Below are 15,996 nucleotides of genomic sequence, written 5' to 3'. Positions count from 1 at the left end.
TTTAGATTCCTTTTAGGACAACTTTTGCAGTAGCAATATAAGGATGCTCAAGTTGGCAAATGGCAATTCCCCAGCTTCATTGTCTTCCCAGCCATTTGTTTAAAATATGGTACTGCATGGAGCCTAATGAGCCTCCCTGGGACTTGATCCTTCCAAGACAATTGGCTCATACTTGAGTTCATTGCACTGTGACAGTCTGAGCACAACCCACTGCGCTTTTCTAGCTTCCAACTGGAGTAGAAGAGTATTACAAGTGTCTAATCCTACCACTGCAAGTATAAGTGCATATCCCCAGTGCTGGCTATCATATGTGATCCTCCCTTTGGTCTCTCATGGTAGTAATTCAGGTACTAAACACTAGCACATATTTGTAAGTAAGAACCAAAGTGATCAGAGTTTTTCAGGACATTCCCTTTCTTTGAAAACATTTTTGTTTCCAGCTCCTCATTTGCTAGTCATCTTACTTCCTTACTTCCTAATTTGGCTGAGTATTTTGCATTTGTCTCAGAACTGATGCATTCTTCATTTACAAACCATTTCGAGGAAATAATGAGGTGTTGTTCTAGTTCTTTTTCTGCTCACCATCTTGTTTCCACTCCTTTCTGAAATCTCTAAGTTTGGTTTTTAACCCATTTAAAAATTTTCATGTTTGCCACAGAGACCTTGAGATGCTTGTCTGCATCTTTTTGTAAAATGGGAAGGCTAATATGCATGTTGGAAACTGCGTCATGCTCTTGTCACCAGATAGGTTTTTTGTTGTGTATGATTAGCTAAAGTTCACACTAGAAAATTGTTACGAATTAAAAAACAGTGATAAAATAAAGGAACACTGACAAAATCCTCCTTCTAAATAAAGCATGGTAATAACAATTAACCTCTTTCCCCTAAACACAGAAGAAATCAATTGGTGTGGGGTAGAGAACACTCTGTGCTTCTTCCATCCAGCCTGCAGAATGTGGGGTGGCATGAGCAGGGTTTCTGCATCCCCTCTCCTTGCTGCTTTCACACTTAGACAGCGGATGGACCATGATGATTTTTGTTCATATTTTGTCAGTTTTTGACTTCCGAAGTACTTGAGCATTTTTTTACTTCCCTTTTGCTGTTGCCACAGCAGAGGAACTTGTGGAGCTATGCTGGAAATCAGATCAGGCAGCAACCCTTCTAAAATTCTATGAAAAAAGAAATTGGATTACTTCCCAAATCTGTTTCACAGTGAGTAATACTGGCATAAGTGAGGGGCCAGAATACATCAGAGCAAGTCCCTCTGTACAGGAACTGAGTGGTGACAGCAGGGTACACCTAAGGTGATCCTGTAGCGGAGACCATGGCAGCATTAGACCACAGCCTCTACTCACTGTCCTGCAGCTTCTCCCCAGGATTGGCAACGGAGCAGGGAAGCTCCTTTTGACTAGGAGACTTTTTTTTGGGATGGAGATATATAACTCTGAGGACAATGCTCTCAGTTTTTCCAGATCCCTAGTTATGGAAAGGGAGCTTAATAATGTCTTACAAGGGCCTGAAATAGCAGGTAATACAACCAATGAAAAACCTAAACCATAATATTACCATATGGGCTTAAATACTGGCAATGTCTTTCACATTTAGAGCTCTGCTAATTAAAGGCTATGAGATGTTCTTGTTTCTCCTACAAAACTTTCATATTTAGTAGAAAATGTTCTTCTCAAAGGAGTCTAGACAGTTCCTTTCCTATTTAAATTTCACATGAAACACTTTATTTCAGTCACTCAGTGAATATGCCTTGGGCAACTGAATAACAGCTGACAGCAAATTAATGACTATGATGTTGTGATTAGCAGAGATTACAGGCAACAGAGAGCTTGTCCAAACATTTGCTGTTGTTACAATATTTATGCCAGTCATTATTAGGGATTAATAATGGCCACAAATAGGACTTGATTCCACCAGGTAGACCCTTTAAAATTTGTCACTGACATTCTTATTAAATGGTGAAAATTATTTTTATTTTACCATTAAAAAAATTCTTTCTAGATGCTTACATTACTAATTAATTTAAATATTGCCAGAAAAAAAAAATAGTTGCCATTACATTTCAGAAACAAGTATCATGAACAAACACACTTGACAGAGAAATTTAATATTATATTACACAGGGGGAGTCAAAATTGAACTTAAGGTCTGAGACTCTTATGCTGTGAGATACCACAGCAAAACCCAACTGGGAAGAAATAATGATTTCACTAATACCTAGCAACGATTTTTTGAGGAGTTCAAATAAAAGTTTGCTTGTTCTGATGATATTCACTAAGTAGATGTTATTTGATTTTTCTTCTTCCTGGGAAAAGAACTGCAGATTCCCCAGGCTGCTAGAAGAGCAATGGGCTGAACTTGCAGTTGAGCATCTTACATGCTAAAGACACAATAAAAGTGAACTGCATATTTGCCAAAGCTTTCGCCTTTCATTTAATTTCCAAATGTCATCCAGTTATATGAAACCTCTAAAAAGGTTTCTTAAGGTAGAGCAAACAGGAGGATAGGATGTTTTTGATCTTGTATTAAAGATTTTTAATTATTAATAATAATTCTTATTTAAAATACAGTAACTTCAACTTACACAAAGACTTAACATGTTTAATAATAAAAAGAACCATCTGCTTCTTATGCTTGTCCCTATAAATATTTTGTTATTGGATGACAGTGGAAAACATGAAAAGCTAATGACTGACTGACAAGTAGACTATTTAGATATTGAAATGAAAATCTAATGAAAAGCAACATCACTAATCACATGTTATCATTTTGGGAAGCTTCACATAATGACTTTCCAGTGACTCAGAAACACATCCACCCTTGTCACCAGAGAGTGCAATACATTAGCAGCAAAGGGAGATTTGTGGTATAGAGCACAATTTCTTATAATTGCAATACTTACAATGTCAAATATCAAAGAGCAAGTAATAAAAACGATATTAATTTTCCAGTTTGGAGCGTGATCTTACAAACACTCAAGTACACACCCAAATACCTGGAAGACTGATTTCTAAGGCATGAGATACAAGGACAATTGTTTCTTTAAAGTAGAGGTGAGAGGGGGAAAGAAATAAAGCTTCCAGCAACCATTTTCAATCGTGGAAAGGCCTGCTTTAAAATGTTAAATCTACAAAAGTAAAGCATCTGAGTTGCAGTCTCCACTACACAAAGACAGAACATGTTTAACAAGCCTCCTAGACTTGTATGCAGTCACCCACTGCAGAATTCTGCTTTCATATTTCACACGTTTAGCCTAACCCCAGTAAATCCTGTGACATCACACAGGTATAACATAGAATAGCCTTTTGTGATGATTTTTAAGAAGTAATCCCACTCTCCTTTTTCTCAGAGGAGCCTGCTATCAGCTGTGTAAATGTCATATCTGTAATAACAGAAAGAGAGGCTGAAGTGTGCCCATGATCTTACCTCATATTCAAAGTCCTCTGCTCTATCTGCATCAGCAGGCAGGCTGGAAAGATACTCATTACCTTCATAAAATTCATGCTCCACTGGGTGAAGAGAATGGCAGCTATGTGGAACAAAGCAGTACAACAACAGTAGATGAGACAATAGGGTTTTTTTAAATTAAAAGGTGGTAAGTCTCCCCTCCCCCTCAACCTCACTTTGTAGTTTTCTTATCTCAGGAGTGCTACTCTGAATGGCCTGGCAGCCTGAAAGGAACTGTACCAAGAAGCAGCATGGGCTGTTTTCTTTGCAGAAGCTCATGCTCTGGCTGAGTTCATTTTGCCAGGTTCATCTTTCATCAGATTTACACAGTGTGATTTCTTAAAAGGGTCTGGTTTGGGTGCAACTGCTTCATTGTGACATTTTTGGATTTCTTCTACACATAAAGGTACAAAACTCCAGATTCAGGTGCTGTGTCATGGCCAGGGGCAACTCACTAATTATTTGGTCATAGTCTTGAACATCCATGATCCATAAACCATATCAGGCTCACAAACTGTTCAAGAATTTGTGTAAATTTACTTGTATCATCCCCTTCTATTGAAGTCATAACAGGATGGTGAAATGCATTTCAGCAACTGCAAGTTACAAATGTCAGTAAACTATACTGTTAAATGGGCTTGCAACACAAATAATGAGGTCTTTGCAATAGCTTTAGACCCAAGGCTGGATCCCAACCATGCAGCACCCAGAGCGGATCTATCTTAGCAGAGGTTGAAAACTCTTCTCCATGCTGAGGGCATGGGAACTATAGTCACAGTAGCCCACAGTTTAAAAATATCCAGTAACAACTCAGAAAGACATATATCCTGTTCCTTGCTGTGAGCATTCAGCAGTAAAACCAATCCATCTAACAAAGAACTTCTAAAAATGGACCTACATCAAAGTCAAAAGTGGCATGTTCTGCATTAGCATCAATTCTGCAGAGACACACAACATGCCAGCAAGTCAGTGAAAAAGTTCTAGAGCTATCGTAGTTTTGCAGGCTACAGAGGGTCTGTAGGGTCATCTGGGGTCACCCACTACATGATGTTATTTATGATGAGAAGACAAAAGAAGAACCCTACACCCTACTTATACATAAGCACCACCTGCTGGTGTTTGCATCCAATTCAGTTCCAAAGAATTCACCTGAGGGATAATTTAATTAATGTACTTTGCCATATGACAGATCTCTATATTTTTGGAATTGTTTCACTTTTGATAAGGGGACCTTTATATTAAATCACTTGTTTATTTGGTTTTTTTTTGTTTGTTTCGTTTTTTTGTTTTTTGTAAGAAATTTGAAAGAATAGAAAACAAGACAAGCTCTTTCTAGGACTGAAGAAGCCTTTTTGGTACTTTGGAATACACAAGTGTTTTTCCTCTTGACTAGGGCTTAGCTTTGGATGAACAAACACATGAACACAAAGTAAACATGGCTGAGATTCCTTCCTGTAACCCTAATCCACAAGCAGAGTTTAGGAAAGCTGCCACTGAAGCCTGGATGGGATAGTGATTATCAACAACATTTATTGCTCATTTAGAGTGCTCCTGAGACTTTTTCAGAAGGCTACGAGACCATCACTGCAATGCCTCAATTCCACAGGTAAACAGTAGAAAAAGACAAACCATACCTGTCTGAAAGTAGAAAAGGGCAGATATCAGGAACTGGTGGTGTGGAAGGCCTTAGCTTGGCCAGAGCCATAATGTGCTCAAAGGTGATGTCAGTCTGAGTGCTGGCATCCATCAGCCGAACATCCTGAGAGCTGCTGTGAGCTTTGGTAGCTGGGGCTCGTCGTAAAACCTGAACTACAATGGGCTCCTTGGCATTGCGAAAAGCTTCCACTGCTTCTTCATGAGTGGCCTTGGAGAGATCCTTCCCATTGACCTAGGGGAAAACAGAAAAAGATAACAAAGGTTAGAGAAAAGGCAGCATAAAAACATGGGTGTAAAATATAGGGGATGAATTATTTGTGCAGTACATTCAGCCACCTGATGACATTGATGACTGTATCTTGGTATCCGTGCAAGAGGGAATACACAGCTGGGAGGAGAAATAAGTTCTATAATCTTTGAAAAAATTAGAAATGGCTTGAACTCTTCCATAACTGTCCCACCCACAGCAAAGAAACTACAATATTTAGAAAGTAATTTAAAATTATTTCTCTCATCCTATTTTATTAATTTTGTAAAATACAACTAAAAGGGGAGGGGTGCCTCTAATTTTGAATTTCAGCATTTTCTGTGGCATGCAACTGTTTTAAAGGATTTCTGGCATAGCATTCTTATTAATGCAGATGTCAATAAACATGTCTCTGATGTCTAAAAAGAAACAAGGCCAATTTTCAATGTTTTGTCACTTATCTGCTATGGCCATTATACAACCATTAAGACCAAAGATAGGAAGATTTGACTAACACAGTCAGCTGCTGCTCTTTCAAGGAAAGAGCACTAACTGAATAAATAATTTGCTGTGAACAGGCATATAATAAATCAGAGAAAATTATGTTGCAAATGCAGAATAACTATCTAAAACTAAATGACTGTGCCAAGGTTTCTCTCTGCTACATGCAAAGCAGCAAATTCCTCCTTGTGTAGATGAGGCTTTAGGGTATTAAAAATGTAACTGCAAATTGGATTATGCTAAATTTATATGAATTCAGGTGTTTGGGGAAGATTTTCAAGCGTCAGCCCACTACAAAATGTGAAGGCTAACTGATCAGTGGTGGTCAGTAGCTAAGCCCTTGAACGCAGGGCTGTGCAACATCCTTACACAGAAAATACTATTCTGCTCTTTCCAGAGCCATGGGACCACTGTTGACTGCTACACAGGACCTAACTGCTGTGAGCTACTGTGGAAATGAGAGGGTCCTGTGCTAGGGTAGAGGGGTGGGGTTTTCTAGTAAGAAATGTGAATGTCTGAAGGTAATCAAAGCATGATTAAAATTTATATTCCTGGGAAAACCTCTGCACTTCAGAAATAGAATTCTGCTGCAAGCTCATGCTTAAATTATCTTTGTTGTATAGACAATGAGTCATAAAACTTCACAAAACTTAATGAACTAAGTGTAAACCCTCCCCAGAAATGGGACTGACCCCATAACTGACTTTTCCCCAATGTTTGCAAATACCAGTTGAAATGAAAATTTCTTTGCCACATCACTCCTTCATTCAAGGAATTCTTGGAAATTTCTTGTCAAAAGGGAAAAAGACAAGTAAGAACAATGGCAGCAAACTCAAAAGAGCCTCAGTAACTCAGCAGCCTTCAGTAACATTTTGGAGCAACTCATGCAACCACAGTCCTATCATATTTATGCCTGTGGCTAGGATACTGCTGATAATTAATTTAATGTATATATATCAACTCAGTGCATTTCCAGAGTACGTGCTCAAGTACAAGATAGCATAATCTTTCCTCTAACTTAACTCCCAAAGAATTGGCACTTTCACACCCATATCACTCACGAGAACATGCAAAATAATCACACTGAAATGTAGCCATTGATGTAAAGGTCAGCTGATCTTTCTAGCCAGCCCTGATGCTGTATGCAGTGATGAGAAAAGTACAAATTTGGAACACATTTTTGTACATATAAAAGCTCAAAAATCCTTGTGCTGAACATCTGGGATACCCAGTACCACACCTCTGTAGCCTGGACTGTGATCAGGTAATTCAAAAGGCAGCTAGCTTGGTCACTTAAGTTCAATGCCTACCTATGGTCTGTCTGATAACTGAGTGTAGCAATGTGGGGTTTCAGGATTCCATGTGCTCCTTTGTCCTTCTGCTTTGTATACCATTGGTTCATTTTAAAATATGCTCTGCTGTACCTCAAAACTTATTGGTGTGTAACCCCCCTGCCAATCTTCCCTTCATCCTCCTGGGACTGGCTCAGAGAGAGCCAGCCCCTGCCCCCTCTCCTTCCCTTTAAAAAGTAGAGCCTGGATCAGCTCGAGGTCTTCCATCTCTGAGCTGCTAGCATCTGCTACCTGCCTTGTCTCCCTTCCCCCTTCTCCTTCCCTGCAAACCCCTTTTCCCTGTTACCCCAAATAAACCTCCCTAGCAGAACAGAGATGGAGTCCAGCTCTTTTCTTAGCCTCACTATATTCCTGCTTGAATTGATGTGGTTTAGAGACTGACACCATGCCACGGAACCTCGGGGGCCGGGCGCACCAGATCCGCTGGGATTACATGAGCCAGGGACCCGGACCGGGGGGGAGCCGGCCTGTGCAGCCCCCCCGGCCCATGCTACATCAACTGAGGCCAAAAATATTAAGATTTAATGTTATAATTTTATCATTTAAACTATCATCCATCAAATTATAATCTAATTGTAATCTAATTAACATGGGAAAATATCGGTGGTGTCTAAGAGGAAGAGCCAGAGCAATCAAAGAACAGATTATGTTATAAGAAAACCAAAGAAATTTCCCCAAGGAGAAATTTTGGGTTTCTACAAATCTTCTCCAATAACATAAATTATGCTGCCAAGGTGTTCAGACTCAGCCCCATCTAATGGATGCAATTAGAGATAAAGCTTCAAGCCTGGGTTTTCTAGCCACTCTTCAGTTCCAGTCTCTGCTTCATTTTTGTTTCTACCTCAGATCCTATCAAGCACACAATTTTCCAGTTTCTGTGGTTTTTGTAACAAGAGTCTTCTGTAGGCTCTCTGAGGGACTCTCATTCCTAAGGCCCTAACAACAGAAGAATTACTTTCTTGACTACCCAGTCCCTTTTGATACTTTTTAAACTTCAGATAACTACATGGTGTTTCTCCTAAAAGTAAATGCTTGGGAATAAATATCACATACCAAAGTATCAATTTTTTCCTCTATTCAAGTATGAAACACACAATCCTTCTGTATCCTAGCTGAACCACATGGATTTTGGCACAAGATAATCATTTTATCACAGATCCACATCAGCAAATCTAAAAGATATTTGGATAGCATACAACCCCTTTTTTTTTGAAAACCAGAAGCTCTGTTTATTCACATCAGTCAATACTTATCACTTACTCTGAGGAAACAGACATAAATTCACAATAATGACATTTACATGCAAATTTTATTTCTAAAGAATAATAATATTTTAAAATCACATGTGTGTGAAAAATCACAAAATATACACATTTTCATTTATCCTGGGAACCTATGGCTGACCTCTATTTTCATTTAAATGCCTATTTAATTTGATGACTTTAAACACATTCTCTCCTTTATTTGGTTTCTTATGAAATACAAGCACATTGGACCCAATGCTTGTTTAAATTGTCACTTGAAGTTCATCAACACACTTTGTCGATCTGCATAAAGGTCACCTAATTTACAAATGCCTCCTTTCTTGGAAGAAAATCTATAGCTGAATTACTCTCTGCTGGCAGCTGTCCTGCCCACTTGGGGCTGAGAAGAGAATTTTTAAAAAAACCTAAAGCCAGTAGTACAGATGGGGTTGGAAGCTCTTCATGCAGCTTCTTTAAGGATTTTCTTCCTCCTGCATTATCTCCCAACTCAACACTCACATATAGTTACCCTGGGAGTCAAAGACAGCTGAGCACTTATTTACAGCAAGTCATTTACAGGTTCTTAGTGGATGGTTAAATAAATTCCTTGCCTTGGAAAGGTTACTTTCAGTGGAATCCAGGGTACTATTTTAAGTGGATAGAGAAATCAGTCACTTTTAACAGTCAACACAAAGACAAGGGAATACATTTGTTGTAGCAGATGGGCTAATTAATCCACAAGCAAGTTGTGAATGTTAAGTAAAGAATATATCTTTTCTCATGTAAACCATCCTCCTGCCCTCTTTGATTAAGCTTTTGTTTAATGGACGCTCTCTCCCCCTGTACCAGGCTATTGGACACACTGCAAAGTCTGGGCCACTTGTCAACATCTCCCCCAGAGTGACTAGTGGCCACTGCCTGGATCCTTGCCATCCCCTTTGGATTCTTGCTCTAAATCCAGCCACATGCAAAACTTCATCAGCATCTGAAAATAAACAAGGAAATGGGCTTTGTCTTCCATGCAAACATCCACTGACACTGGCCAACTGCCACTTCTAATGCCAGCACCAGTGCACACAGGCTTATTCCCACTCACACCGAGGTGGACAGCAGAGAAGTAAGGACAAGACTAAATAACAAAACAGTGGCTATAAAAAAATATAGACAAATAGTTGTTAAGTTATCCTCATGTTATGAGTTCTAAAGAAAAGGTGAAGAAAAATCAGCCCTTTGATGAAGACTGCTTCCAGGATTTAAGTGCCCATGACCAAATATTTAAATTGCCTTGTCTGTCTTCTTAACACTTTTCTGCTCTTGATCATTTAATGCTGGCCAGAATTTTTGAACCAAAAGAGCCAGAAATGTTGATATGTTTCCTGTAGTCTTTTCTTTTTCCATATTGGGAGAAAAAGGAAAATAGCAGGAAAAAAAGGAAAAAAAAAGGGAAAAAGTATGTATAGTCATATGAATACAATAATCACAAATGGTGTTGCATTAGCAGCTCATGAGATAACCTCCTATGCTCAGCAAATTCTGGCATATGCAAGTTTAAATTAAAGATCAGCTCTGCTGAAGTAAAATCCTTTGAGATGCTTCATTTATTCAGTAAAGGCAATGGAAAGAATAACTGAAGGGTTCTGCAAGAGCAGAGGTGTCTAGACACACAGCTTTCCTAGCGAAATGACAGAGATGCTGTCTGACACGATGATGGAGTTCACACAAGGCTCACTGTCCTAGGAGATTTCAACACCCATGCAGAAGATGCCCCTGACCTGACAGGTGCTAAATCTGCTCTCATCACAGCAGTCTCTTCACCTTCAGTCTCTCACCCTAAATACACCCAGTCTATCACTCCCTGGGTGCATCCTTGGACAGCAGACTGGCATAAAGATCAAACACTGTCCTTTAGTTTGATCAGTCCTTCCTTAGGACAGGAACGTGAGCCCTCCCTCACAGCAGGCAACAGAAAAAAAGAACAAAAACCTACCGCTATCCTCCCAGACTTACAGCTTTTGGCACACAAGGACTCTAAAACCTTCCACTGCTGAGGGCCAACAGCTGTGAGGTTCCCTGGGCAGGACAGGGTGGCACTGCACATGTGAGCTCCCAGTGATGCACATGCCAGAGAGGACACTGAGAGTCTTCTGCTAACACAAATGTGATATTTCATCTGCTGAAAGGGCATTTGACACACTGACATTTCAGGTTACAGTTTAGTACTAAGCCACATTTCTTCAGCAACTTAATCTAAAAGATAGCAAATTCAGCCATTATCCAATACCACGATCTCAGTCAGGGTTCACGCAAGTTCAGTAAAGGGACAACTTTTATTATGCTGGTTAATGACATTTCCTCCTCCTTGGCCAGATGAGCCAAGCAACTCTGTTCCAATTTGATCCTTTGCTACCCTGACTGTGAAATCTTGTCATCCCTCCTAAAAGCTGCACAAGCTGCTGAACATGCAGGCTCTGGCTGCTTCCCTCAAGCTGAACCACAGGCTTGCAACAAGAATTACATCTCTATTACCTGTAGAGCTGAGTTTGTGCTGTTTGATAGCTGGTTTGTGTAGTTGGTTCAACAAGACTGGGTAAACCCAGGCGATGCCCAGTACTGCAGCCTTCTGTGCATCTCTGTGTGTAACCAGCACACCACTTATATTTCCCAGCATTTAGCAGAAATCTACTGTGGCTGAAAAGCCTAAGAGTAAGCCCTTATCTAAGCAAGACAAAATAAATGTTACAAAAACTGGGAAAACATAAAAACATACCTATTTCCACTCTAAAATTTTCTCTCAGAGGGAAACAACCCAGTGACTTCTTGGCAATTTTGACCATTTAAACAACAGTTGTCAGAAAAAAACCAGTCTCCATTCAACTGACCTCAAGACAATGCTTAATTTTGTCAGAGTTGTTCACCGAGATCAGTAGATCTGTGGGCAGGTCTGACAGCTGCAGCTTCTCTCTGTGAACGACATGACACATTCCCGAAAGACTGTGGCAAAGAGCTGGATGCTGCTTGGAAATATTGCCTAACAAGCTATCCTAGGAAATTCAAAAGATTTTTAAACTGGAATGAAAAAAACACCCCAGGTAGATGTACAGGGAATGGACAAATAGTTCTCATCACATCTGCAGATAATACAGCAAACTAGTGAGCAAGGTAACTAATACAGTTGTGCTTGTCCAGCTTCGGAATTCCAACAAGTAGAAGCTAAAGATCTTTTTTTATCCATGATTTTGCTTTCTCTACCCAGTCATCTCTAAATAAAACAAAACTGCTGCTAGAAGCATCTCCCAAACTTCTATGAGCAGGATCATGCTCCATGTTTTGAAAAAACATACAAGTCTGTTGTAAGCAAAGCAATCACTGAATATCTCCCTCACCTCTCGGAGGAGGTTTGGGGTTGTAAATCCTAAATGTATTGACTGCCTAATTGCATTTATGGCATCAAGCATAGGAAATGGATTGGGTTTTAAATGCATGCCCATAGCCTGCTTCCAGCTGCCTGTGTGAGGTACAGTGATCACTCACTACAAATGCCTGTGAGCATTTCAGTCTCCTTAGCACTGTATGGGACATTTCCATACCTAAAGACTCTTTGTGGATCGGGGCCCTCACCTGTGGGACACCTCTTAAAAAAACATTTGGGTGCTACAATTCACATCTCCAGGATGACCATCACTGCTCCAACAAGATTTAAATCATTACTGAGTAAGCAGTAGCCAAAACTTAATTTGTAGCCAAAAAAGCAAAGTTAATTTCTGCATTTCATAACATGAGGTTTGGCAATCTCTGTAACTGGAGAATATTTCTTCCAACTCATCTGTGTTTTAGAGCAATGCACATCTCACAAAGATCCTTTCAAGTGCTTTAATGCTGATATCAAACAACATCAGAACAGCTCAGAAAATTCAGATGAGAAAGTACAGCAACAGCTCAGAAAATATTCACTAAAGTTTCAAAAGAAAGAATATGCTATTATCTGCAATTCTCTTGGTTTGTGTTGTCTGCATTTGCCTTGTGACTGAAATGAAATCACCAAATTAAATTCGAGAATGACTGCATCAGTTTCAGATCGAGCTGCCTGGAGACAACTGGTAGACATGTATTTGTGATCAGCTGTTGTTTCTTTTCACCTCCCTCAATCTGTCCAGTAGACCTGTGACTAGTTGCAATTGCCATCTTTCTTGCATCATCTTCCAGTTTGTATTCCCAGTCTCATTTCTCCTTCCCTTGCTTTGCTATCTCTGGTCTCTCTCTTAGGCTGTCAGCTCTTTTCACTCTGCATTTTTCTTTCAGTGCAGGACCTTCTTTACTCCCTAGGATTCTCCTGGAAGCTGATTCCAGAACCTTCCATCTTTCCCTAATCCCTTCTCTACAAAGACCTCCCACTGCCCTCTCACTGAACCTGTCCCAGCTCCTCAGGCTGGGAATGCTGGCACTTGTCATCCTCCCAGAGTGACAGCTGGAGAGTCTGAACACTCATGAGGTCTGTCTCCATCAGCACCTCCTGGTACCAACATGAATGCTCAGCTAACCCAGATGGTAATGTTGCAAGGCTGGGGTGTATTTACTATGCAAATTGCTTTTAATATTGACAAACAGTTTTTCTGATGATATTAAGAATCTGCCTGAGGGCAATAAAGACTAAACTGGCTGTGGCATGCATAAAATATGTTGTGTTACTTCTTGATATAATTAGAACATCATTTATTGCATTAATCATTGCAAACTTTTTCTATTTGGGGATAGGGTATTAAATAAATCTCTCATAAGATCTACCACACACAGTAATCCTTTGATGGTGGGGAAAAATACAATCAAAGGCCAGTGTGTGTGCTCAGAACAAACACTTTTTACCTCTAAGCCCTTGCACTGAATGCTATAGTCTCTTGTGAACTTCATGGTGTCTCTACCAGAAGCTCACTCTCTAATTTCTCTTACAGGGCATGTATTTTTCTTAGAGAAGAGGTTCTTCAAAAGGTATTTGCCATTAAAGTTTTAAGAGATCAAATTACTGACTTTCTTTAATCATCTGCAATTCCCAAAGAATAATGGAAGAGGCCGAATGGCAGATTTTAGGACTCTAAATAACTTACAATCACTTTTTCCTTTTCAGAGAATCATACTCTACATTTCACCAACAGAAAAGTTTCACCTCTAAAACCTCCCCCACCCTTCCATGAACTCAGTCACGGCTGGCATTGCCACATGAATGTTACACTTATCACTGTCATAACAATTCATCCACATACAGACGACTGAAACTCCTGGTCTCCTCTGAACCGAGTAGTTTAAAAAGATAGATGGCTGCCTTCTGGCTAATTGTGGGAGTTCTTTCATTACTATAAAAAGACTTATTATACCTCAAGTGACTTTATAAGCAGTGAATAATGAGACTTAAAGTCTTTGGAAAAGAGTCCACTGATCAAATGCTGGGATAACTTATGGGCGCGGTGACCTTTTCCTCAGCAAGATATTCCAAACTGCTGCTGTTGGCCCATTATTAAAATTCCCCGTTTAAGGCCTGCAGTTAAGCACAAGGCAGACTTTATATTTTTTATTTTTAAATTCAATTTAAGGTAGCACAGCAAGACCTCGAGCTCTCCCAGCATGGAGGACTAACTCCTGGCTGCTCCAGCTGTGCAGGAGCAGAACAGATGGCTGTGGAAGTGCAGGCAGCTGGCTGGGTCTCACCGCCCTGCTCCCGACAGCACTGCTGGCACCAGGGACCTGCATCCCCTGTCCCACGGCACTCCTCACCCCAGCAACAGCGCTCCCTTCTGCCAGCATGTCCCCCAGCAAGCACCAGGACACCGGGCTGGCTCCTAGGACGCTGCAGAGGAGAGCAGCCGACAGCCCATGGTCTCCAGCCTGCCTGGTGAGCTGAGCCTGGCCCTGGCCAGGAGGATGCTCCGTGTGCCAGTGTTCCACACTGCAAAACTGCACACAGGAAACCCAACATCAGAGCCCTGAGCCATGGGCTCTGCCTCATACCCTGGTCAGCTCCTGGCTTCTGCCACACATCTAGCACAACCCAGTGTCCTGCCTGGGTGCCACACACACGAAATGCTAAGATTAGAGTGATCCCTAAACACAACATGCACTTGCTTTTTTAATGAATGTACAACAGACTAGCTCTGCTTTAATACACATTTCTTACTGTGCATCTGTTTTAATTTTATCTTCAAAGAATAGAAAATGTTCCTCCTCTTTGGAAGTAAAACTTGGAGGGTCGCTTTCATTTTTTTTCCCATTCTTCTTTCATGTTGCCTTTGACACTAATTTGACACTCTTATTCTCCATTGATTTTCTTGGCTTTACACCAAAATGAGCATATTGACAATTTTTTTTTTGCATAATAGTACTTTCAAAAATTCATTCCACTATTTTACAGAACTAAATACTTAAAAAATACATTTGATAAACCCACATGTATTTACATTTTCTCAGTCATAGGGGCTGACAAAACAATAGATTGCATTAACTTCATCTGGCCTCTGGACTATGGCAACTTCCTTGATCTCTTTTTCAAAGAAGACAATTTTTCAAAGAAGACAATTTATTCAGAGGAACCACTCATTTGGTAAAACAATGCAAGTAATGGGGCCTTCCTTACCTGCCATTCAAAAGTTCATCAGATGCTTTTGTACCAGAAAGTTCCCAGCAGCTTTTAGGAAAGCTTAGCAACAATTTTATTGAACATAAAGAGAGCAGCTGTAAACTTTAGCTACACACAATGAACACAAAAGAAACTACATGTAGAGGCATAGAAAAGGAATCTGATGAAACATATTTGTGACTGTTTCTTCCCTTTTGTTTCTCTCTCTCCTACTTTGATCCTCTTTTAAAGGCTAGTTATTCATGTAGGATTACTTCATAGTTCCACTGACTGATGGCTTGCTGTGCTGACACAGAAATATTTTCAGTTTCTTCTTTCTAAAGTTTATTTGCCATATTCCTTTCAAGCAGAAAAAAAATGGTAAAGGATGTGAATATTAGTACCAGCTTAATTCTATCTTATTTATACAGCACCGTGACTGTCTACACATCTGTACTAAGAGCTGCAGCTCCTTTCTGGCTAAAAATCAATTACAGCTGCTATTTCAGTCCCTTGTTTCCAACTCTATTCTTCCTTCTGGAGTCTTTCTCCTTCCTCTCTCCCTATCTCTGCCTTCCTTCACCACTTCCTTCCTGTGTTTTATTCCACTTGCCTCTTTGGCTTCCCTCCCAGATCTTTCACTTGCTCCTTTGACTCCCTTTATCTTACTGGATTTGGTCTCTGCAGTGTTGGAAGCAGCAGCAACCACTCCAGTATGGTTTTAGTATTTAACACCTGCAAATGGAATCTTTCCCTGAATGAAGTCTACACAGGAAGTCCATGCAGACTTCAGGAGAGAATGAAGTAGCTGACTCATTTCTCCAATGGACTCTTAAAAAAATCAGCAAAGGGAAATTTCTGAGGAAGTTCATGCAATGCTCATCAGTTTTCTTCTCCCAGGCAATTCCAGGTGTATTGCAAGGCTATTAGAGTTGCTGT

The 15,996-nt window shown here is 40.2% G+C and overlaps 1 protein-coding gene across 2 annotated transcripts in view; it reads right to left on the bottom strand.

The window, feature by feature from the left end:
• The window catches only part of PDZRN4 (PDZ domain containing ring finger 4), a 230,028-nt gene that overhangs the window by 33,144 nt on the left and 180,888 nt on the right, over nucleotides 1-15,996 (bottom strand). For both annotated transcript variants that reach the window (XM_085043405.1, XM_085043406.1), the window contains 2 exons: nucleotides 5,091-5,344; nucleotides 3,436-3,538 (listed from right to left, as the gene is read on the bottom strand). In XM_085043405.1, coding sequence (XP_084899531.1) covers nucleotides 3,436-3,538; nucleotides 5,091-5,344 — 357 coding nt within the window. The remainder of the gene's footprint in view (nucleotides 1-3,435; nucleotides 3,539-5,090; nucleotides 5,345-15,996) is intronic.

This window comes from Lichenostomus cassidix, chromosome 1Aa, assembly GCF_008360975.1.
Source record: "Lichenostomus cassidix isolate B80296 chromosome 1Aa, HeHo_3.0, whole genome shotgun sequence".
Classification (NCBI taxonomy): Eukaryota; Metazoa; Chordata; class Aves; order Passeriformes; family Meliphagidae; genus Lichenostomus; species Lichenostomus cassidix.
The sequence above is the reverse complement of the archived record's forward strand: the minus strand, read 5'-3'. Positions and strand labels throughout refer to the sequence as shown.